This window comes from Fonsecaea nubica, assembly GCF_001646965.1.
Source record: "Fonsecaea nubica strain CBS 269.64 chromosome Unknown Scaff143, whole genome shotgun sequence".
Classification (NCBI taxonomy): Eukaryota; Fungi; Ascomycota; class Eurotiomycetes; order Chaetothyriales; family Herpotrichiellaceae; genus Fonsecaea; species Fonsecaea nubica.
In genome coordinates this window covers 1-23,864 of record NW_019173816.1, presented here as the reverse complement: position 1 = coordinate 23,864, position 23,864 = coordinate 1, and the positions used below count along the sequence as shown (strand labels likewise).

General features: G+C 50.6%; 9 protein-coding genes across 9 annotated transcripts; 4 read left to right on the top strand and 5 right to left on the bottom strand.

The window, feature by feature from the left end:
- Nucleotides 1-105: 105 nt before the first annotated feature.
- Nucleotides 106-1,945, top strand: AYO20_11274 (hypothetical protein; the record flags this gene model as incomplete). The annotated part of the gene is made up of 2 exons (XM_022649526.1): nt 106-211; nt 273-1,945. The coding sequence occupies 2 exons, from the start codon at nt 106-108 to the stop codon at nt 1,943-1,945; spliced, it is 1,779 nt and encodes a 592-aa protein (XP_022494496.1).
- Nucleotides 1,946-2,811: 866 nt separating this feature from the next.
- AYO20_11273 (hypothetical protein) lies at nt 2,812-4,914 on the top strand (the record flags this gene model as incomplete). The annotated part of the gene is made up of 5 exons (XM_022649525.1): nt 2,812-2,977; nt 3,030-3,110; nt 3,163-3,308; nt 3,364-3,977; nt 4,047-4,914. The coding sequence occupies 5 exons, from the start codon at nt 2,812-2,814 to the stop codon at nt 4,912-4,914; spliced, it is 1,875 nt and encodes a 624-aa protein (XP_022494495.1).
- A 280-nt stretch (nt 4,915-5,194) lies between these two features.
- Nucleotides 5,195-6,895, bottom strand: AYO20_11272 (hypothetical protein; the record flags this gene model as incomplete). Its single annotated transcript, XM_022649524.1, has 1 exon — nt 5,195-6,895. The coding sequence occupies one exon, from the start codon at nt 6,893-6,895 to the stop codon at nt 5,195-5,197; it is 1,701 nt and encodes a 566-aa protein (XP_022494494.1).
- A 2,380-nt stretch (nt 6,896-9,275) lies between these two features.
- On the bottom strand, nt 9,276-11,028 carry AYO20_11271 (hypothetical protein; the record flags this gene model as incomplete). The annotated part of the gene is made up of 5 exons (XM_022649523.1): nt 9,276-9,641; nt 9,696-9,856; nt 9,926-10,452; nt 10,506-10,839; nt 10,893-11,028. The coding sequence occupies 5 exons, from the start codon at nt 11,026-11,028 to the stop codon at nt 9,276-9,278; spliced, it is 1,524 nt and encodes a 507-aa protein (XP_022494493.1).
- A 1,452-nt stretch (nt 11,029-12,480) lies between these two features.
- AYO20_11270 (hypothetical protein) lies at nt 12,481-15,613 on the bottom strand (the record flags this gene model as incomplete). Its single annotated transcript, XM_022649522.1, has 8 exons — nt 12,481-12,698; nt 12,756-12,790; nt 12,846-13,318; nt 13,373-13,396; nt 13,447-13,582; nt 13,638-14,145; nt 14,805-14,989; nt 15,039-15,613. The coding sequence occupies 8 exons, from the start codon at nt 15,611-15,613 to the stop codon at nt 12,481-12,483; spliced, it is 2,154 nt and encodes a 717-aa protein (XP_022494492.1).
- Nucleotides 15,614-16,024: 411 nt separating this feature from the next.
- On the bottom strand, nt 16,025-17,096 carry AYO20_11269 (hypothetical protein; the record flags this gene model as incomplete). Its single annotated transcript, XM_022649521.1, has 3 exons — nt 16,025-16,519; nt 16,572-16,928; nt 16,992-17,096. 3 exons carry the CDS (start codon nt 17,094-17,096, stop codon nt 16,025-16,027), a joined length of 957 nt encoding a protein of 318 aa, XP_022494491.1.
- Nucleotides 17,097-17,820: 724 nt separating this feature from the next.
- AYO20_11268 (hypothetical protein) lies at nt 17,821-18,503 on the top strand (the record flags this gene model as incomplete). The annotated part of the gene is made up of 4 exons (XM_022649520.1): nt 17,821-17,976; nt 18,039-18,101; nt 18,156-18,330; nt 18,391-18,503. 4 exons carry the CDS (start codon nt 17,821-17,823, stop codon nt 18,501-18,503), a joined length of 507 nt encoding a protein of 168 aa, XP_022494490.1.
- A 105-nt stretch (nt 18,504-18,608) lies between these two features.
- On the bottom strand, nt 18,609-19,295 carry AYO20_11267 (hypothetical protein; the record flags this gene model as incomplete). Its single annotated transcript, XM_022649519.1, has 3 exons — nt 18,609-19,094; nt 19,151-19,207; nt 19,257-19,295. The coding sequence occupies 3 exons, from the start codon at nt 19,293-19,295 to the stop codon at nt 18,609-18,611; spliced, it is 582 nt and encodes a 193-aa protein (XP_022494489.1).
- A 535-nt stretch (nt 19,296-19,830) lies between these two features.
- On the top strand, nt 19,831-21,518 carry AYO20_11266 (hypothetical protein; the record flags this gene model as incomplete). Its single annotated transcript, XM_022649518.1, has 7 exons — nt 19,831-19,997; nt 20,055-20,390; nt 20,440-20,575; nt 20,625-20,648; nt 20,702-21,096; nt 21,150-21,227; nt 21,281-21,518. The coding sequence occupies 7 exons, from the start codon at nt 19,831-19,833 to the stop codon at nt 21,516-21,518; spliced, it is 1,374 nt and encodes a 457-aa protein (XP_022494488.1).
- Nucleotides 21,519-23,864: the final 2,346 nt, after the last annotated feature.

Genomic DNA, 23,864 nt, shown 5'->3' with positions numbered 1-23,864 from the left:
TGATGATTGACCCTAGAGTTCAAATCATATCATTGCCATAGTAGCTGTTATAATAGCTTCGCGCAGAGGACCGGATCTTGGTTGCAAAATACAAGGGCATTCATCATGGCTTTCCTCTCTGGCCCTCCCCGCGTGTTAAGGCTGACGCGCTTCGTTGACGGAACAATATTGTCGACTCGTCGCTGTTTTAGCATTTTTCAAGCCCGTCGAGGTACGTTCGAAAATCGGCCACCAGTCAGTGTTATTGTTGGTCCCGCTAACCTCGTTCTCAGCTTCTCAGAATGAGGCTACCTACGATGTTGTGGTTATCGGCTCCGGCTGTTCGGGCTTGACCACCGCCTTCGTCGCCGCAAAGCATGGTCTCAAGGTCATGGTCTTGGAGAAGACACAGTATTTTGGAGGCACAACAGCTTACTCCGGTGGCGGAGCATGGATACCGGTCAACAAGCACCAAGCAGCTATCGGTGTACAGGACTCGGCAGTTGAAGCAGATATGTATCTTCACGAGGTGCTGGGAGACCTCTACGACCCGAAGAAAGTGCCAATTTTCCTTAAATCAGCTCCGGAGATGGTGAAATGGATGGAGGACAACTCCGCCGTTCGCTTTAAGCCTGTTCCTTTGCCGGACTACCATGTCACGAAAAAAGGTGCCTCGGCAGGTCGCACGATCCTGACAGAAAAGTTTGATGGACGTCAACTGGGGCCATTGATCAGGCAGGTTCGCTATCCAATCCAGGGCTACTCGGCATTTGGTTCGATGCAAGCAGACCCAGAGGAGTTACCAGTCGTGACCAATCCCTTTGGTAGTATCACGAATCTGGTCAAGGTGACGAAGAAAATGCTTCGCTACGCCGCAGACCTGATTCGCTATGGCAAGGGAGCCGACATGGCCAATGGCAATGCACTTGTGGGACGGCTGTTGTTTTCTGTGCAGCAGCAAGGGGTGGACTTATGGAATAATGCGTCAGCCACAGACCCCGTGATCGAGAACGGGCGTGTCGCAGGTGTTCAAGTTCTCCGTCAAGGCCAAGAGACCACGGTATACGCTCGTAAGGGAGTGGTCCTTGCTAGTGGTGGCTTTGGCAGATCAGAGGAGGCTAAACAGTACGTCCCGCATGAATGGTGTGCATGCCCACGAGGCAATACAGGAGACGGCAAGCGGATTGGTGTTGCCAGCGGTGGTGCTCTACCGCCCAAGAACCCGTCGAATGCCATCTTTGCCCCTATCTCTCTCCTGCCTGTCCCGAATGGTCCGGTACGCCGCTTTCCACATTTCGCGATCGATCGATCTAAGCCTGGGTCCATCATTGTTGGGCCTGACGGTCGACGGTTTGCAAACGAGTCGGAGCCTTACCAGGAGTTTGTCAGTGCCATGCACCAGAAGGGCATCCAGAAAGCGTACTACATCGGCGACCGCACACATCTTCGCAAATACGGTATGGGAATGGCATTGCCATGGCCCTACCCAATTTGGAAGTTACTGAGACAAGGCTATCTGATCTCAGCGCCCACGATTCCCGCACTCGCGGAGAAGATCGGTGTCCCCACCCAAGCGTTAATGCAGACGGTTTCTGAGTATAATGACTTCGCTACGACAGGGGTTGATACACAGTACCATCGAGGCGAGACCGCGTACGACCGCTTCTACGGCGACCCGCAGGTTCAACCAAATCCTAATATTCAACCATGCGCGACTGGTCCGTTCTATGCGCTCCCGCTATACCCCGGCAATGTCAGCACTCTGTATGGGTTGATAACAAACAATGATGCCCAAGTGCTAGACCAGAGCGGCCAAACTATCAAGGGACTATACGCAGTCGGTTGTGATCAAAATAGTGTCTTTAAGGGGGCTTACCCGGGAGGAGGCTCCAGCATTGGACCGGGAATGACATTTGGCTACCGAGCAGGGAGAAGACTGGCTCAAGATGCTCCAGAGGCCTTCTAGCACATTCCTACAAGTGACGTCTCTTTACAAACGATAGATATATGCCGGAGTCAACGTCTTCATTCCGTTCGTTCCGGCGAGAAACTCGAAACGAAGTTAGGTGTTGAGCTACTTGCTTCATGTTTAGGAAAATGATATCCGAGAATGACGGACAGGGGGTCATCAGTCCAGCATAAGCTTCGGAAGTGTGACTCCCACAGACATGCGCAAGACGTGTTATTGCAGAGCTACATGTCGAATACTACGTGGATAACCATGTGGGGATAGCATGTGTCGGTTTATGATGAAAAGGCAGTAGCCTACGAAACTCCTGCATGCATCTATTTAGCATCCCTGGATCAATTTCGGGGACTCACGCCCCAGGAAATTCTGTCCGTACAAAAGTTGCGTGACCACTCCGAAGGAGTACGGGACCCTTCTAGCGTCCTGGCCAGCTTCGTGCTCTCCCAGCCATCACGGAGAAACCCCCAGTCCACATGCCCCATGAGGCTGCTAACGTAGCCTCGGCCTATCTTTGATTAACTTGATTGTCCCAGCCAATGATCTCGAGTCAAGATCGCCGTTCCATTCTTGATGGGAAAGAATACCCCCGCATCCAAGCTGGATAACATGTGGACGCGCCCATCTGTAAAGTTGAAGATGGACAGTCAAGGCTGGTGGTGAAGGTAACGAACAATATGGCAAGTCTACGTTGCCCGCGTTTTGATCGAGTCCCTCTTGTCAGGCCTACTGGCTTAGCACTTCTCTTCAAATATCCAGAGCTGCCTTGTAATGGTGTCCCTTCTCGCTCGATATGTACCTCACGCGGAGCCCTCCTACCACACTCGAACAGGCAAAATACAGCTAACAAGAACCCCAGAGCCCGTATGAAGGCGAGCAGTCCTTTTGGTACCAATAATCTGTCAACCCATAGTATACGGCGGATTTCTTCGTCGGCGCAAAATCCCAGGGACTCTTCGATCGACACTGAGTTCCTGGTTGTCGGTGCGGGTCCTGCAGGCGCGGCTCTGGCATCGTTCTTGACGAGCTATGGTATAGTGGTTCCTTCTCCGCCCATGAGCAACTACGATGCTGACTTGGATAGGGCTGAAAGGTGTCATGATCAGCAATGCTCCGGGGACAGCCAACACTCCTCGCGCCCACATCACGAACATGGCTGCACTAGGTACGTGCCGAAAACCAAGGTTGAAGAGTGGTGATGGCTGAGTTAGGTTAAGAGTGTCTCAGAGACATCGGGCTCGACAAAGACCTGGAGAATCTCTCGTCGAAAGGGGACTGCATGATTCATACCCGATGGTGCCATAGTATGGCTGGCGAGGAATACGCTCGGATTTACTCGTGGGGCAATGATCCTGCAAGAAAGGTTGGTTGTGTACATGGCATGCATGTCCAATTCTCTAAATTCTGTGACATCTCAGGGAGATTATGAAGGCGCCAGTCCATGCTCACCGGTAGATCTACCCCAGACACTTCTTGAGCCAGTGCTCGTGCGCCACGCCACCCTTGGAGGTTTCAAGACGAGATTCGATACGACGTTACTCTCCTTTGAGACTGACCCTGCAAGCGGGATGATCACGGCTAACGTGCGAGATAATCTCTCTTCCTTGGAATATCAAATCCGAACCAAATACCTCTTAGGGGCTGACGGAGCACGCAGCCAAGTGGTGAAACAACTCGACCTTCCACTCTCGGTCAAACCAGGTCAAGGTATGGCAATCAATGTGTTGGTCAAGGCAGATCTGTCCCACTTGGTCAAGCATCGACGAGGAAACTTGCATTGGGTCATGCAGCCTGACAAGGAGCATCCTGAGTTCGGCCAGATGGGGATTGTACGCATGGTCAAGCCATGGAATGAGTGGATGTTTATCTTACTACCGACTCGGGACTGTGACCCTCAGATCTCACCCTCCAAGGAGGAATACCTCCAGAGAGTGAGGGATTTCATCGGTGACGAGACCCCGGCCGAGATTATTGACATCTCTAAGTGGTTCATCAACGAGATTGTTGCAGTCAAATACTCTGAGGGAAACGTGTGAGTCCAGCTTCAACTAGTTGATTCCCCTGGATCTCGATAACTGTTGTTTGACAATTTCACAAACAGGTTCTGTCTCGGAGACGCAGTCCACCGTCACCCTCCCTTCAATGGGTTAGGTTCCAACACATGTATTCAAGATGCGTTCAATCTAGCCTGGAAGCTTGCGTACGTCCATCGCGGCCTCGCCGATCCTTCATTGCTCTCAACGTATAGTATCGAGAGACAACCTGTCGGCCATCAGATCATCACGCGGGCGAACAACGGGTTTCGTGACCATTTCAAGATCTGGGAGGCGCTGGGGGCGCTCCATCCAGATGTGGAGGGTCGAAAGGCGATCCTCAACGAACTAAGTGCTCCCACCACAGCTGGGAGTGAACGCCGGCATCAGCTGCAGGATGCCATCACGAACTCATGCCACGAATTTCACGGGCTCGGTGTGGAAATGAACCAAACATATAGCGGTCCGGGCGTGTACGCCGCGGACGAAGCGGAGCCCTTTAGGCATTCCGGGCGCGCCGCCGAAGACCCCATCCTCTACTACGAAAAGAGTACTTATCCTGGATGTCGTCTGCCACATGTATGGCTCAATAAAACCATCCCATCGGAACCCGTGTCGACCGTCGATCTCGCCGGGCATGGCGCTTTCACTCTTTTCACGGGCCCTGGAGGAGAGCACTGGTACGAAGCTGCCAAATGTGTCTCTGATAAGCTCGGAATTCCCATTGCGGTGCATTCCATTGGATTTCGACAACAATGGGAGGACGTCTACTATGACTGGGAGCGGGTGCGCGGTGTTGGAGACTCAGGGGTTGTCTTGGTTCGACCTGATCGCTTCGTTGCTTGGAGAGCTCCAGCCGTCTTCGAAGGTCAAGACGCATGTGAGCGAAAACTCTCAGATGTGTTGGGTTCAATACTTGGCCGCAAAGCTGCCTGAGCCCTCAGAGATTGACACTTTGATTTCCTGTTGATAAGACAGTTTAGGCTATCGTTGAGTTTGGAGCCGTGGCTGATATTTCAATGTTGTATGCTCATAATTTGATACATGCCATATATATCCAAGCTGGTTCATGACCAGGGGTCCAATTCCTGATCCCGATTACTTGCCCTCCATGTAAGTATCAATGCGGTACTTCAACCATAGTGTTCTCCATACCCGGTCCTCGCCCTCGTAAAATCCGTGCAGATCTCAGTTGATACTAGCCACCAATGCGCTATCATGCAGTATACCCGTGAGAGAGGCCCGCCATCACATCTGATGAATACCACACAAGATTGTCCAGAAATAAATCGTTTGGCCAGGGATCCGGGTATGCTTCCGAGAAAGTCCCTTGACTTAACGAAGAGTCAAACTTCGTGCCCATACCAGATGGCAGTTCCACGTCGTCAGGCATTAGCACAGGGTAGCCGGCGTTTGGATCACTAATTGATGGCTGAGATGTGTTGCACAAAGAGCCCTTCAATGCTGACCAGGTGGGGAGAAGTTGTTCCTCTGACACAGAAGCCATCATGGTTTCCGTGCTTGCGAAAGAAGGGGTGTCACCATGACACTGTTGATCATCAATCTGAGTAGTCCTGGCGCTGCTATCCTGTAGGTCGAGTTCTCTGTGTCGGCAATCGAGTCTTGCTTCGAGAGAATCGAGATTTTGCAGCAGGGCACTTGGTGTGTCCCAAAACTGATTGAATTGAAGATATGACCGGCGCAGGAGGTCATACTGACGTTGTGTAACAGTCGAGTCATGATCGCGCAAGGTAAATCTCTTGAATACTTGTAATGCTGCAGCGATCCACGTAGTACTGGCGTAATAGGGGTTCACATAACGAACATGGTCTTCGGGACAATTTGATAGGAGCCGCAGGACCATGTCGCTTGTTTCCAGATAGTTTTTGAACCCTTTGCCGAGTAGAGACCTTTCGTTGGATGTAGTATCTCTGCCTGATTCTTCGTGGCCAGCTTGGGAAGACGACAGGGGGCTCAGCCCTTCGATGATATCCGCAAAAACATAATTCTGATAAATCATAAAGCATGCCGAGGCGCTCATCATTTGCACAGAGTATTTGCCTGCGCTCGTTCGAAGCGTTGAATAAGGATCATCCCCATCAGTCAAGGCAAAAGATAGGTGTTCATCCCGATAGGCCAGCATGCTGGGAAGGTTCTCTCTTACATCCTGATATGCTTTGACGAGACTGTAAAGCCGATCCGAGAATCCTTGTGTTTTGAGTCTGTAGGCCTGACTGTAATACTGTGCAAGTCGTGGAACATCGTTTGGCAGGTCAATATTCGAGGTGATTCCTTTGATGCTTTCCTGGCACAGTAGCCGCCCATCATGCATCAGAGACCCCAGGAGATGTGCCCATGCAGTGGAGCTTTCATTCCCCGATTGCTTGAGTCTCTTCCACCGTTCTTGGGGACTGCCAAGCAGGAGGCAGGAGGCCTGATAGGTGTTTGTAAACCAGTATTCGTCGGCAACTGGAAGGAATGTTTCGTTTGCGCTCCAATCAATGGCAGTAGGTGCACGCTGGATTGTCGAGGAAAAGATATCCATTTCCCATAAAGCCCACCAGCAACGACGCCGCTCTTCGTCCGAGGACCATATCATGAGTTCGCTATCGCGGGTGGGCTCTTTCTCATATCCTTTGGAATCGATCAAGTGTAGTCGCAGCTCGTATGCAATACGCACCCCGGTACCAACCAGCCTCCAAGCCGGCCCGTATACTCCATTGACGAGCTTATAGAAACCCGCTAATGTGATGGCTTGGAGCAGGCACAGAGGGGGAGCGTGACTAGTGCAAGCTTCCAAGGATGAGTTGATGTACTGTAGAGAGAGTGTGTGGAGTTCTTGATGAGAAATTCCCAGAGCGTCCTCGCCTGGAGGGAGGTTGTCCTCCGTGGCCAACCTGGAGGAGAGAGAAAACATTGCTGCGAAAAGAGCAATGAGATGATTTCGATCTTGTATGCCACGGATCTTATCTGGAAAGGAGGGTTGGTGAAATATAGACAGGGACTTCAATCCCGCCACCATCTCAAAAAAGAGATCAATGCTATAGTAAGCCCCAGGAGGTCAGCTCAACTCATACACGACCAAGCAGCCATTTGGTCGGGGTGTGAAGACGAGGGGAAGGGCCTTGCTTACCATGACTGGGCTTGCTTGATGGACATACGAAGCACTTCGCACGCCTTCGCCAAGTTCTCTTGGGCTCCTGCAAGAACTAACAAAAATCCGGGTTGGGAGCGTTCTTTCTGTGCAGGGGCCGGGCCAAGAGAAGGTTCATGGGAGGGGTACAGGATTCTAGAGAGACTGATAGCTTTTGCAAAGTTCAAGACTGCCACATGGGAGGCTCTGATGCTGGGGGGAGACTCTGAGGAGGCATTGATGGCAAAATCTTCTGGTGATGAAAGTATACCGTCGCCTTCACCTGCAAAAGTTGTATGGCTACCGCCACTGGGTTGATGTTGGAGCGCACCATTCTGAGAAGCGTTTGAGAAGTGAGATTGAATGACTGCTTGCCCTGTCGGAGGGTATGATGATCGTGCGCAGCGACGACGATGGCTAGAGCCTTATTGATCGTAAGATGGCCAGTCCTCTCATGGCACATCAACATCCTACTCACCTAGTTTGGGTCCTGGTTTCAAGCGGGCGGTAGGATATGTACAGATGTTGGAGGTCTGTCGGCAGAACGAACATGATGGAATCTGTCGATCACTGTAGCACGGACGCGTTAGTAACGAGGTTTGATGGGGCGGCGGCGAGGTTGCTGACCATCTGGACTTTCTCCTACAAATCTCTAGTTAGTCGCTTCTCATTGGCACATGGTGAGCGTGAAGAAGAAGAATAGCCCGGGGCATCTACGGTTCCGCTATCGGTGCATCTTTCTCAACATTGAGCTTCTCTCCGGGGTATTCGCGCAGAAACCGGGGCGCACCACTTACTTTTTGCACAAATCACATGCCAGAGCCGACCTCGCGGAAGCACGGGTTTTGTTGTCCATAGCAGCCATGGGATCAAATCGATGGGCAAAGATATCGTAGACAAACATACAACGTGGGATCGCAAGACTGATGTTACAACGGCAATGAGAAGGCTAGGTAGGTGAGATTCAGAAAATACAGACCTTGCTCACCTTGGCACCTCTCCAGACTCTCTGGATCCCCGGCTTTACCCCACTTCGCTACCAGGTAGGCCACAGTCCCCCGTACCGATTCCGGAACCACATGGAAAGTATCATACTTTTATTGGTAGATGGAGACTGCCACTCAGGAAAGGCTAGTATCTACGGCCAAATTATCATTGGCTCACACCATTCCTTGGAGCGGGGCAATTGGCTCGGACTAGCCTGGATATATCGAAAAAGTGAATGAATCTTGGATCTTGACTCCGCTGTGGCGGGATGAAAAATCTTGAGTTCTGATGAGTAATTACGTGCAGGGCGATGGGGCTCACCCAGGGCTTGGGTTTATTCTATCTTCTGGGTTCAACATGGATAGCACCATCGTCGTGATCGTAAAAAGCATTCAGGTGCGGAGGATATCCTGGCTTGACCAGTGGAAATCTGACGGCTGGCGAGATCGACTGAGATAGCTATTTGCTGTAAGCTTTCTCAGATAGTCGTGTGATGAGGATCAGAACTGTACCACTTGGTCCAGCAAGGTCAGTACCCTCTAGCAAAGATGCACCGGTGGTGATGGTTGTGGTCGAATACTTTGTCTCCTCCTTTACTTCCGCAAGGGCTGATCCACAACCACCGCCATGTTGACACAACCTAATTTAGCCACAGCGCAACAGTGGCGAAGTTGGAGAACTTGGCACGACATGTTTCTGGCCTTTTCAGCTTGTGTGGCTGCGATGACGGGCGGCGTTTGGGAAGCTAGGGCACGACTGGCCGCGTCACTACTGATTCATTCTCATGAGTCTGTACGTTCTTCGAGCAGCCAAAACATCTCACATTCGCCTTTGTCATACTGACGAGTACAATCTGAGGCCGCCTCTTGTCGACAATGACCTTTTTAGGAGTTCTACTTAATGCAAGCTACACTTGTTCATTTCTTTTATGACAACGGCTCATTTTTCATCGCACCAGCAACTGCACCCTCAAAACTTATCCACACCATGAGGTGACAAAGGAGACAGAATCTTTCGTTCACAGCTCATTCGCCTCTTGCTTCCTTACAGTGCACTTTGTGGCCACATAGAGCCATCTACTACCAAACTGTGCACAATCTCCCATGGGCAACTTCAAGTTCGAATTCATCCACTTCCTGCCTTACCACTACTCCTGGACTTCGCGGTGGTGACATGGTCACTTTCTACCGTGGCTCGGTGTGGCTTCCTCAATCTGCGTTGTGATAGATTTCTCATCGAAGTCGGCCATGGCGTCCACTTCAACCAGGCCATTGCCATCTTGGGCAAAGTGGGTCACAACTTCATCCCCAAACAGCTTGCCTATTTCCTCCAGGGTCAAGTTGCCTGTCTCTGGTAGCCATTTGTACAGCATAGCGAAGCACACAACGTCACAGGAGATGAAGACCAGGTAGAACTTCCAACCAATATTTGCAAAGGCCTTGGGTGCAGGAGCTGTGTACAATACCGTCGAGACAAAGTATGTGAACAGGGCAATGGTGAGACCCTTGGCTCGAATGGTGGTTGGAAATGCCTCGGAGCACCACTGAAAGGTTTGATCAGCAACAGTCCTGCCTCTACGTGAGGGAACGCCACTTACCACGAACTGAGTTGGATCGAGGAACAGTCCCAGTCCCAGTCCAAACATCATAAAGAAAAACATTGCAGCACCGTTGCCAGCCTTGTGCGAGGTACCCGCATACTTCCAGCTGAGAAGAGCGGCAGCAAGGAGACATGATCCGGTCCACACAATGCCGACGACTGTTCGCAGCACTCGTTAGCCGACGGCTCTCACCGTCTCTGGAATCCAACTCTGCAAGATGTACTTACGCAGCATTCTTCTCCGCCCAACCCGATCAATGACAGCAGCGTTAACAAAGTTGAAAAAGACGGCAATGACAACATAAATGGCGTACATCAGGAGAGGCATCGCACCCGTCATTCCTGCCGATTGAGCGACGAGAACAAGGTAGGAGGTGATGCCGTTATAGCCAGATGATTGCACGGCAAACATGATCAAGATGGCCAAGAGAGTGCGCTTCCTCCATGACGGAACGGTGAACATGCGGACAAATGAAGCTTTCATCTCCTTGTCATGTGCCACTTGTCTCTTGATTTGGATGAATTCCGCGTGTGCGGCTGCATCTCGCGGGTCATTGGGGTCGTGATGCACTTTCTGAATTGTTTTCCATGCCTCTGCATCGTGGCCTACCCAAACCGACCATCTGGGAGATTCAGGGATCCAGTAGCAGACAATCACCAGCCCCAGAGGAGCCAGTGGAGCCAGACAAAGAGGCATACGCCATTGAACTGTGTTGTTTGTGGTAAAGTACGTGCCGTAACCAATCCACGCGGAGCTGCAGAGAAAATCAGAAGAGAATTCCACACTTCCATCGGCGAGGTTCAATACCTGAGATAACCCAAAGAGAATCCAACCCCAACAAGTGCACTGAGAAGGCCTCGACGATGGGGTGGTGCGACCTCTGCCACGTACAACGGGACCAGAGCCAGCAGTTGGCCTACTCCTAGGCCAGTGATGAATCGAAAGACGAATAACATGGGGATGTTGATAGAGCCGGCCACAACTGCAGAGCCAACCACTGAGATGGCGCCGCCGAAGGCGAGGGCTTTTCGACGGCCATACTTGTCACTTGTGTAGGATTGTATTATGGCTCCAAAAGCAGCTCCAGCACAGAAGAGCCCACTGATGGCTCCGATCAAAGTAGCAGTGTAGTCCGAGGTTGCTACAGGCACAGATTAGCTAAGCACGACAGGGATGCAGTCCGTATCAACCCACGGTCCAATTCAAAATAACTGAAAAACCCGGGTTCTCCGATGGAAGTGACAAAGACAGCATACGAAAAGCCGTAAGAGTATGCGCCAAGGCAAGCAGCACAGACAATCAAAATATTATACCGCGTGAGTCGCAACATCTTGTCAACCAATGTTACAGCTTGGGTGTGAGGTTGGAAAGTACGCATCCGCCGTCAAACTGGCCCCATGGATAGAAGTCTCATCTTTAAATGGATTTGGTCTCCTGTCTTGACACTCCCCAGTCTTAGACGGAGTATATCTGAGGCTGAGGTCGGGGGCTCCTCCAGCCTTGGAGATCCACCGACAGGACCGTGGGGTCCCCAATTCGGGAACGAGCCATTCTACAACGGGACGCCCAGTACTGGCAATCTGAGCGATGATGGGCCGAAACAAGACAATCTGGAGGTGCTTAGCGATTCGCTTGTGGCCAAGCTACGTTGTATACAGCTTTGAGGGAAAAGAGGCCCACCCCCGTCACTTGTTACGCTTGGAGTCGGACTGTGGAAGTGCACAGACATCTTGCCCACGGGCTGACAACGGGCAGATAACGGCTTCGTCCTCTTGCCATACTGCTTACTACCGCTCCGGCGGTCGATATGTGCATGAAGATCTTTAACGAGTATGATTAAGGTCTGTTCAGCTCATTGAAAGTCTACTTTCCCTGGTTGACCCGTTCTCCGCCAGGGCTGAGCACTCTAGATGGGCCACTGTCAACATGACCATGATCAACAGCTGTACTCAGGAGACTGGAAATTATATCCTCCTGAAAGAACCTCGGAAAACCTCGGTGATATGTGCTGATCGTGACTGGATAAAAGGTGATGATTGACAAATGTTGTTTTGGTATTCACTTAACAGGTCTTTTTCACGTGTGTGGATTCCTAGTAGCATCTGGCGGTAGATACACGGTCGGATAGCCTCTGGTCACTGGAGAGCTCCTGAACCAGCGGAGAAGGTCATTCAGAATGTAGACGTGAATTGCACATTATTCACCGTCAGTGCTACGAAGCTCGGATATCACTTCGGTCGTCGATTCTAAATAGTATTTTCATTTGCTTGACACCAAGAGATGTTTGAGTATCTACGTCTTATCAAGGGCTCCAGTGGTAGACCACTCCCCTACATTCAAGATAGTAGTCATGTGACATAACGAAAGTATAGTTTATTTGCTATCCCTAAGTTTTCCCTATTGCACACTCATTCAGCGGTCGTACAACTCCGGCCTCAATCCCAAATCCCGGAGGATCTCCAGATCGCTGTTCTTTAGCCCGTTCAGCTGTACTGTTTCAAAAAGTCCAGTGCGTCCGACATCTCTTGTTGAATTCGCTGAACATGTTTCTCACTTCGGGGTTTGATAGCGATCTTAAAAGGCAAAGGCGCCTGAAGAATACCTGGGTTATACGCATCGGGATCCAAGGGCGCCTTAACTCCAGTCCGAGGATCTACATACTCGGAGAACTCAAAGGCCCAGAGGAGTTTTGCTGCGATACGCCACATATTGCGCTCGGCAAGATGCATGCCTGGGCAGACACGTCGACCCGCACCATAGTTATAATGATGTAAAGATACAGTTAGTCTCTCAAGGTCGTTACGCAGGGGGAGATGAACTTATCTCGGTTTGCCCAGTCAGGACTTCCAGCATAGTCGCTAGCTAGCTTGTGGTGATGGAGATATCTATCTGGGTTGAAGGCTTCCGGATCAGGGTAGATTTCGGGAGAGTGATGGATGGCCCATGTGGGGAGGAAGACGGTCGAATCTTTGGGGATCAGCATGCCCTCGTAAACGTCGTCTGTTACTGTGTCAGCTACGGACCCGCACCTCCTTCAGTATCGACTGGATCACGAACCTTCCCGTGCCCTGTGAGGTAGTGCTGAGACAGCCCTGTGAGAGATAGGTCAGTCAAAGTGTGCCAGCGAGGATCAACGGGCAAACGTACACTGGGCGCCATCTCATGCCTTCCTTCACAATACAGTTGATGTACGGTAGTCGGTCAAAGTCGGACCAGAGGGGAGCTCTCTCAGTACCACAAACAGCATCAATTTCTCTTCGTGCCTTTTCCTGGACTTCCGGGTAGAGACCAAAAGCGAGGACCAAGGTAAGAAGCTGAGCTGCCGTTGTATCTGCACCGCCTTCGACCAGCTCACCCATCAGGTTGTCGAAGCCATGCTTGGAGAATGGCATTCCCTTCTTTTCGTACTCGTCCAGGAGAGTGTCGATGATGCAATTTCGTCGCTCACCCTTAGCCCGTCTCTCGTCGATCCGGCGGCGTGCCTCACCCCAAACACTATCCATCACAGAACCAGCCTCGACAGCCCGGCGCTTCCAGAATGCCATCGACATGGGTATATACCGGAGAAATTTGAATTCATCCACCGGAGGGTTAGCCCCGGGTTCCATGGCAGCCGTCCACTAAGTAAAAGGTTAGAGATGACCTCGACAATGATGCCAGGATTGCTGCTTTACCTTGTCCATCACGTCATAGACCCCCTGTAAAGTACCGTTAGTAGACACACTCGAAAACGTATCATGTCACCTACTTTGGCCCAGAATGAGTCTGGAGTTTCGCCGCGATACCCATACGTGATTGAGCTCACTACAGACGCCGTGTATCTCCTGATCTGCCTGTAGAAGTCTTCCGGGGTTGTCAGGAGGTTGTTCATGAGAATCGTAGCCCTGAGAATGCGAGTTAGTCTTGGGTCAACTTCCCAGCAAGGGGAAATCTGATTACTCTGCTTCCTGAACTCGGAAATGCTTCTCGTCCAATGGCTTAGGTGAGAAATTGTGCGCGATGACCTTTCTCTTTTCTCTCCAGAGAGGATCCATCTGCGACACCGCCAGGTGATCGCCCTTGGTCAGAAGCTGGCCAACATAAGTCTCTGGACGGTCCGAGTAAATGGCGCCTTTCTCGACGAGAAGCTTATGGATCGCCTTTCGATCGCACAGAACAACGACATTCGAAGGTCCAAGTTTGAGGCTGAAGATTGGTCCGTATTCCTTGGCCCACTCTCGAAACTGCTTGTAGAGGCCGGTGCGAGGAATCTGGTGAGCATTTCCTAGAATTGGAACCGTGGGCGGACCTGGGGGCATTCGAGGGTCGCGTTTGCCGACCTGCAAGAGACGATAGATAGCGAGAACGACGACGGCGACCGCCGCCCATAGGTAAGGCTTCGACCAGATTGGTGTGTCTGCCATTGTGATCTTGTTGAGCTCGAAACCCAAGTTGGAGGAAGTGTTGGCTGCGTTAAGAGAGATCCAAGTCAGTGTCAAATTTCTTCGCTGGCAGTAATAGTAACGCTGCTAAGGATCTGCCTCGCACATCACCAACACCATAACTGCTGTCACATCTGGAGGCCCCGAGGGGGCTACTCCGAGCCACTCTCCGACTTGCCATAGGAGACCCGGTATGAAAGGAATGAGGTTCGTTCTCGGGCGATTTGGCCATCTCATCAAGTTAACCCGGCCAAGTAATCGGGGTAATTTCTATTGGTTTGCTCCACCTTTGGACGCTGTAGCCGAAGTAATTGTCTCCACCGATTGAAATTCAGCGGGGAAAGCGAATGGCGGGGGAGGATGATTTGGTCTTGCTGATCAAATGCTGAAGACATGCTGCATCTATCAGGTAACCTTGCCGCCAGGACGGTTGGTAAGCCACTCAAATATATCGACGGGAAGTTGGATTTGACATTGGTCCGTGCTATCATTCATCAGCTAGGGGGCTGTGGACGACCACAGAGGGCCGGCAGAGAGTCGACACCGTTGTACATAGATTCCGGCTTAACAAAGGTAACCGCGGAGTTCTCTCAGACCTCAATGTAAATCTTGTGCTGCGACTGATCTCTATGTTTGGAGTACGTGATTCTTCTCTATGCACGGCTGGCAGGCTAGCATAACAAACCTCCATCCACTACTACCGTCGCTCCAGTCATATAGCTGGACTCGTCGCTCAGTAAGAAAGCGAACGCCTTCGCGGCCTCATCTGCTTCACCCATTCGCTTCAGTGGCACTCGGGCGAAAACTGAAGACATATTGGCCTTGTCTAACCCACCAATAGCTGTCACCATCGGTGTTTTGATGGTACCACTGTAGGATTTAGCCAATGCCGAATGGTGGGGGGTGAAATCGAACTCACGGAGCCACGCAATTCACTCGTATACCTTGTTCGCCAAACTCCCCCGCAGCACTCTTGGTCAAGCCGATCACAGCATGCTTTGTTGCCGAGTAGACAGAATTTTTGGGATGGCCCTCCAAACCAGTCGAGCTTGACGCATTAACTATACTTCCCCCTGTGGACATGACTCTCAATTCAGCCCGTAGGCAATTGAATAGGCCCTTGAAGTTGACAGCGGTGATGAATTCGAACTCCTGGTCGTCGATCTCTGTCAAGCTACCTGTGCCAAAGGACTCCCCCAAAACTCCAGCAACGTTGGCAGCGCCGTCTAGTCGCCCAAAGTGCTTCACGGTTGCGTCGATCCAGCTGTCAACCTCTTCGCTCTTTCTGATGTCAATGGCGAGGGTCAAGACGTTGGTGTTGTCGGGACGTTGGTTCGATCCTGTAATCTGTGATAAGGCCTCGTCTAAGCGATCTTTTCGAATGTCTGCGAGCGACAACAGAGCCCCTCTAGAGTACAGGAGCTTAGCAGTTGCCAGTCCCATCCCTGACGCAGCGCCAGTGACAGCCACGACCTTTCCAGTGAAGGATGTCATTTCGACACGGTGGTAGCGTTGAATTGGGGTCTCCTGGTCGGTGTTAAATGCTGGAGTGCTCTCTATATTTAAACGCTCAGAGGGCCAGGAACACCAAGCAGCCAACAACAATCATCACGAACCCCTGGCGGGATGCCGAAGCACGGTCGGACTGAGGTAAGATCATCCGAGAGATGAAGGTTGAACGGTGTGATTCCGCTGAAGTCTGAGTATTCGGCAGTACTTTCTACATCACCTCCCCTCTACATGGGTGTGTCTTTTGACTTCCGCTGTCTCGCACGGACAGGTGCATGCGCGTAGGCACTCAATAGGCGCTCCAGATGACATATTCCCTTCTTTATCCCCAGCCATGGAATTTCCCAGGCCTCTTCCTCGAGCGCTAGTCACACAAACAGCATTTTCTCCCTTCATTTAATACCCGGAGACGTGCTTGGGCTGGTACGGCGCCTCTAAGTAGCTAATTTCCTCATCAGAAAGCTTCAGACTCATTGCTTCAATGGCCTGGTCAATTCTTTCTTTGGACGAAAGCCCGAGTATAGGATTTGCACCCTTACTCAATACCCAAGCTGTTGCCACTGCTGCCATTGGAACACCTCTTTTCTTTGCCACCTGTTCAACACGATCGACCACAGCCTTGTCCGTTTCGTTCTCTTTACTGATCAGCGCGGAGAGGTAGGCGTCAGTCTCTTCGCGGACAGTCTTTGCAGACTTCCAAGGCCGTGCAAGCACACCCCGAGCCACCGGAGACCAAGGAATGATTCCCACGCCCGTAGCTTTACAGTATGGGATCATCTCCCGCTCTTCTTCTCGGTAAAGCAGGTTTAGGTAATTTTGCATACTAATGAAGCGATGCCAACCACGCCTTTCAGCAATATTCTGCATGCGCTGGAACTCCCACGCCGCCATCTGCTTTGGAGTTAGAAAGTAACCTGCGCAGCGCGAGCTAGGAAAGACGAACGCTGCTTGCGCCGATATATCTCACTTTGCCTGACTGCACCACATCATTCAGCGCGCTCATGATCTCTTCCATTTCGGTGTCTCGGTCCAATCTGTGAATCTGGAGGATGTCGATGTACGTGCCTAGGCGTTCCACGCTTGCATCGACCGCATCGAGAATGTGCTTGCGGCTGAGGCCGACGCGGTTCACCATGGCCCCGTCATTGATAGTACATTCCGTCAGAGGTAGCTGACTACCATCGTGGCTCACGCCGAAGTAGCACTTTGTCAAGATTGTAACATTCTGCCGCGGGATGTTGAACGTCCGAAGCGCTTTGCCTATGATTCTTTCGCTCTCTCCATGAGAGTAGAAGTCGGCCTGCATCGCAAGGTGAGCAAGTCTCTCTTTCTAATGCTACCATCCGTCAGCGAGCGGGCCTACCGTATCCCATGTGTTTATGCCGCTTTTATATGCATGTTCTAGGATGGGGAGAGATTCATCCTCATCCAGCACCCATTTTTCCCATGTTGGACTGCCAAATGACATGGCTCCGAGAATAATTTTCGAGATTTTTAGACCTGAGGTCCCAAGTCTATGTTATTGGCGAGTTAGTCATTGGTGCTCAGTACGATGAGATCCACTACAAACCTGGTATATTCCATCTTGCTTGTCATTGTTCGTAGCATGCTGATGAGCTTGAGCCAATCTATGTTAGGCCTGGCCATTCAATGAATTATAACTCTGGAGACAAATCTTTTGCAGACACCTCTTACAGGTACCATAACATGATTTACGCGATGCTCATCTCCCCGTGAGATCTAGATCAGCACTGACGCGTTTCGGCGCAATTGCACAAGTTTCAATCACCCGAGAACCACCCGTGCAGCACTTCCAGGCGCAAGGTATCTCACACTGAATACCACCTTGAGATTAACGGCCAAGGCGAGAATCGAAATAGTTCTGTTCGTAAGTACCCCGCCATCCAAATCAAGTCAGGCAGACTTTTGGGGGAATCCTTGTGGAGACTCGCATTTTTCATCCTCCCAGGGGGTGTTTGCCTTCCTGCTCCTCTGTCAAGGAGTGCGACGCGCTGAATATATCCTGAAGAAGCTTCAGCCATTCCCATGTTGGAGATGCTGACATGTACCGAAGATAGGCCGCGCAGGGTGTTGTATAGATATCTGGGATAAATCATCTTCAAGCTCTTCTCCATTCGAGCTACAATCAGTACAATCTTTTCAATTGCAACAACCCTCGAGACTTGTGAATGATGACGACGCCTTCCTTTCCTATTCAGCATGACTTTGCCCTGAAGCAGCTAACCCCAAACTCCAAGCCTAACTACCAACCGTACGTAAAGTTGAGCTTCTTCTTCCGGAAAAGACCCGACATCAGTCATGAGGATTTCCACAGACATTGGGAAACGGTGAGCTTGATCGATCTCCCAGCTAATACATGTGCTCCGTGCTCACTGCTTTGTGGCTCAAGGTGCATGCGGATTTGGCCGTGGCATCAAAGGCATTTGCGCTCAACATCAAACGATATACTCAAGTGAGTAGAGATTGACTTCCCAAAGCTGAAGCTTTTGACCGACTGGAAGATCAGTTCCATGCACTTCCTGAGTGCAAGGAAGCGGCAAAGACTCTAATCGAGGGAATGGAGCTGTTGGAATATGACGGTTGTAGTGAAATTTTGGTCTCATCTATTGAGGATGCCGCAGCGTTCTTTTCGAGCCCAGAATACGTCGAAAAGATGAACAGCAAGTCAATGCCCGGCTCACGTTAGTTCAATCCCTGACCGTCGATTACAGGTGACGAGGGCAACTGGCTTGCTAGACCAGTCCGCTTCATGATCGGATATGACAATTTGATCTTCGGTCTGGGTTTACCGATTCCAGAGGCCACAGACGGCATCCAGCCCAGGGACTTGGAGACGGCACTTAAACAAGAGTGAATAGATTACTGCAGTCTCTAATAAATGATCATGACTTTGTGGCAATGTTAGGTGACTTTATCAGTCCCCCAGACCTATGTACTTGTCGACCAGCTACACTCGTGGCTACTGGCTTGCGATACCTTTGAAAGCCTTGAGGGGATCGATGGTGCATGTGGGATCAGCCTTCATGGATGACATTTCAACCGGGAACGAAACATGCTCATGAACGAACTTCCAAGCTCCGTCAATCTTTGCAAGAATATACGTGATGCGGTATGTCATCTCGAACTTGTTACCGTCATCAGATGTGCCACCCACTAGGCGCTGCATCATGGTGATGTAGCCCGAGGTCTTGGACGTCGCCACAGGCTCAAGATCCTTCATTTCGAATCTCGAGTTGGAGAAATAGTGGAACGTCTGGTTGTAGTGCTCCAACATCCCGCCGCGAGGGGTGAAACCGTAGATATCGTATGTCATGGCGTCGTCAAAGTCGTAGAAAGGCCGCCCAGGCTCGATGGACTGATTAAAGAGCTTGTTCATCACGTGGGACCAGCCGCAGATGTGGTTCAAGATCTCCTGCTCTTCTGGATACAGCTCCGGCCTGTGCAGCTAAAGGGTTCGGTCAGAATAAAAAAGGCTCTATCTTGAGAGGAGGGAAAGAGTACTCTGCTGGGAGGAAATGTCATCTTCTTCAAGGCATCCTCGGGCGTCGAGTACGCCGTCTGTCTTTTTGTCAGAGCTGCGCCACCATTCCGTGGAGGATACTGTTACCTCGTCATACCATCCTTCGTTGGAGTTGTTGGCAGCCATTTTGATCGCGGATAACCTTCAACGCAGAATATGAATGTATCGAGCAATCGTCTTGTCCTTTGCCCTTGTGTGTTTATATGGGAATGACAGGAAGCGGGTGAATATGCCACTTCTGTGAATCCATGCTAATATTATATGTTTCTTACATAACAAGTCTTACGGGCTATTGGATATGTGAACTGTAAATGATGCTCCCGTTTGTTGTCCGTGAGGTCTGACCGTCCGAATGGCTCCCCACATTTGATATGTAAATCCCCCGCGACCCTGAAAGTCCCGTAGGGAGCGGTATACCACTGACCGTCAGGACCGCCCGATAACTTACCGCTGAATTCAACCGCTTGCAATAATCTGGTGGTGGGTGAGTGCAAGCATGATGACCTCAGAACGCACAGAGCCTTTGAGCGAGCCTTATACTTGTATCATGAATTACTTGCAATCCATTGAGCTAGTTCGGAAGTATTTATTCTCAGTGCTCCTTGCATTTTACTTCACTTTGTCACCGCTGAAGATCTTGGCGAGGTCAATCACCACAAGGATGTACGAAATCACTCTCTTTCATCTTGGCGTGGTAGCCATTGTCGTTGCCGGTCTTTTCAAGATATTGCGGATTGGCAGACGTGACCCTCGAATGCCACCAGGACCTCCAACCTTACCATTGCTCGGGAATCTACACCAGGTCCCCGTTACCGGACTCTACAAGCAGTGAGATCTCTGCCAAACATTCATACCTAATACTTGTCACTCACAACAAGTGTCCAGGTTCAAGGAGTGGAGTCTGCAGTATGGAGGAGTCTACTCCCTCAAGTTCGGCCCTCGAAATGTGATTGTTGTTTGTGACAAGAAGGCCATCCATGAGCTCTGGGACAAGAAAGGGTTAATATATGCTGAACGACCCAAGAATTATGTTGCCGATATCATCACTTCTGGCGACAGCATTGTGTTTGCCCCGAACACAGTAGAGACAAAGGAGAAGCGTCGGATCGCAACCCACAATTTCTCGGTGAGTGTGGGTTTGTCCAAAACCAAGTCATCGTGGTTTAACCCGGAGAAGCCTAGGATCTTAGATGAGAGTGCTGCAAAGGTGCAAGATGCCGAGTAAGTGCAAGACGGACAAAGTAACCGTGGCATCTCTGACCGCCAGTAGGGTCACTGTCTTGACCCATCAGCTTTTGACGGACCCCGAGAACTTCTACAACCATGTCCGACGGACTACTTCATCCATTGCATGTATTTTGATCTACGGGCATAGAGGCCCTACATTTGAGAACTTCTGGGGTCATGTGAGTCCCTGACACTGTACTTCGACCATACACCGACTAATCGATATAGGCTGTCTATGATGCTCTCAGCCTGGTAAGCCTCGGTGCCCTTCTCCTGGCGAAACTTTGACTGACTAACACGAATAGTTCGGAGAAGCCCTCGAGCCAGGGGCAAATCCCCCAGTCGACGAGTACCCCTTCCTGAAGTTAGTGCCAGAGCGATTTGCCTTCTGGAAGAGACGCGCACGGACGGCTGGAAAAGGCATGCACGACATTTGGACCAAAGCTCGACGCCTGGTTGACGAGCGCCGTGCTAGAGGCGACCATCGGGTGTCTCTTGCAGACAGACTCCTCGACGATTATAACAAGAAAGGCTTCCCTATGTCGCAACACGCCTTGGACCAGCTCTTCGGAGAGTTGGTAGAAGGGGGAGCCGAGACAACCTCGTCCTCCATGTTGACCATGATTCTAGCACTGGCCAAGAATCCATGGGTTCAAGAGAAGGCATATAAGCAAATGGTTGATGTCTGCGGAAGCGAACGGTGAGACTTCTGAGAGGCAGACTCTGTTAAACACGAAACTGACGTGAATGTAGGATGCCTGGGTGGTCGGACTTTTCCCGGCTGCCCTATGTGAACTCAATCGTAAAGGAGGGTATGAGATGGCGGCCGGCGTGAGTAGAATGTCTCATTCAGCCCCACGATATATCTGCTGATCCAAACCTAGTGTGGCAACGGGCCTCCCTCGTAGCACTGCCGAAGATGATTGGTATGAAGGCATGTTCATCCCCAAGGGCTCCACGGTCTTTCTTCCTATCTGGGCTGTCCACCACATGGAAAGAGAAGGATACGATGACCCGTTCAAATTCAATCCCGACCGATACATAAATCACCATAAATTGGCGAATGACTATGCAGGAAGCGCGGACTATAAACTGAGAGATAAGTTTACCTCCTCCCGTTGACGTGCTTTCAGCTAACATTGATGAACATCACTATGGATACGGGGCTGGCCGTCGAATGTGCCCTGGTGTCCACTTGGCCGAGCGCAATCAATGGCGAATCGTCGCGAAGCTGATCTGGGCTTTTGAAATTAAGGAACCTGTCGACCCTAGAACAGGTAAAGCTATATCTCTGGATCCAGAGGACTACTCTAACGGCCTCTTGCACGCACCAAATCCTTTCAGAGTTATCTTCAAGCCAAGGAGTGAGAAGCATGTTGCAGTAATCAAGCGCGAGTATGAGAAGTCGTTGAAGGATCTTGCACCATTTGAGTGAGATTGGGAGAGGTAGGATGTCAAGAGATTTAAGTAGCTCTCTCCCATGATACAAACTTCTGCAAGACCGAGTGCAGTATCGAGCACGTACGTTATCAACACAGGAATTTATCTATTTCTCTGTAACAAGAAAACCACAATCTTCACCGTAACCAGTCGGACGGAATGGCACTGTCTGATACACGGCACTCAGAATCAATCATTACCCAATGCCACTTAGGTCAGCGGCATATTTTGTCCTCTCCGAAGTCCATTTGTGTTTGCAGACCTGAGCATCCCGCCACGTAAGAAGGGTCATGACTAGCTTGAGCCGCGTAAGCACGGCCGTGAAGAATCAAAGTGAGCACTGAATCAGTCAATCAAGTAGTTTGTTAGAGACATCGAGGGTCACTATACAGTCAACCCCTTTCCTTCGAAACCAACCAAGTGTATGCGTTAGTGTCCTTTAACTTTTGTCACGTCATTCAGCTTCCATTTTGAGCCACTTGAATGATAGTGGCTGCCGCAGTAGTTCACGTTCGTAGCGTCCAAAAGCGGATTCAGGGAGTTGAAGTAGTTGTACAACTTGGTAACCTCGTCCGCAAACTTCTGGACCTTGTTGATTTCGTCGTTGACGACGATTTAGCAGAAACCCGAACAGTGTGTCAATGTTTGCGTGTATATTGACCCGCGGACTCTGTTGTCGGTAGATACTACGACTTTGTTCGGAAACAGGAACCTTCTGTCGAGACTATCAAGATGGTCTTTGGCCGCCATCGCGAAGGAGCCTAAAGTCGTGACACTGGGTCCGAACAGGTTGCTGTAGGAGGCAGAACTGCAGATCTCGACCACCTACTGGTGCCAGGGGTGATAGGAATTTCTGACTTGGTGGAAACTGGTCTTGTTTCCAGTGCCATAACCTGTCCGAGTTTGTACCTGTGGTGTTTCAAAAGACCCAGTGTCTGTTCCCTTGTACTTTTCAGTGCCATAAACGTCGTTTTGATTCTGTCTGCGGTGTCGGCCGGACGGCTTTCTGTCTTGACCAGCTTGGCACCGTCAGCATAGATGTCGCATCCTATCCAAGAAGCTCTTCAAGGGCTGCAATTGCTTGTTAAGAAGCGGGTCAAAGCCACCCAGCATACTTGCGAAGTGATAGCAAGACTTTCCTGGATCTGGATTCTACTTAGCCAAGTTGTTCTCAAGTCACTGGTATGCGATCCCGATACCTCCTAATCTGTCCTTTGCAAGTAGAACTTCAGCCGCAAGCGCTGGGCATGGGTCCACGTAGCGAATTGGTGCGACAGACTATCACTTTAAATTTTGGTGATGAGATCAGGTGGCTCGAAGCGCCAGTGTTGGCCATCGATACTTCTACGGGTTTTCCGAGAAAATGCTGGTTCCCATTTCAATAGCATATGGTTCTGTACACTGGTACTGTATTTCATTTCCTTGGTGGTCGGGCTGGTGCTAACATCAAACATGTTGCCAGGTCGCATGTGCTCTTAAGCATGCTGCGAGAGAGGGACTGTTCATATATATGCAGAAAGCGACAACCCCTCGAGGGACACTTTTCAGATCTTGATTTGGTGACAGGAGGGCGAGATGTAGACGAAGCTGCAGGGTGAATTGAAGGTGCAGAGGGGCAAGTACCTCATAGATGGTTTTAAAAGCAGCTCTTCCAGCCTATTCAGGTGATTCCCCACAATGCCAAGGTCAGATCGCATTGCCGACGAATATCAACAACTCTGCCACAACCTCCAGTCGAACAGGAGGATGCGGTGAGCGAAAGCCCGGGTTCGCAGGGTTTTTGTTTTCGTTGTCATTTTTCGCAGGGAAGGCAGGAGGAAGTAGATTAGGTAGGGAGGTCAGTGATACTGACTGTATGCCCCTTGTACCTGTCTTTCTGTCGTTCGAAGGAGGAGGGTTGTCGACAATTCGTCGCCAGCACGCCTGCAAGCCGATGCTAGTTTGACCAGTCCTGACGAGGAATTGTGGAAGGAAATCTGTTGATTTAATATATATATATATATAATAATTTTAATTATTTGAATAAAT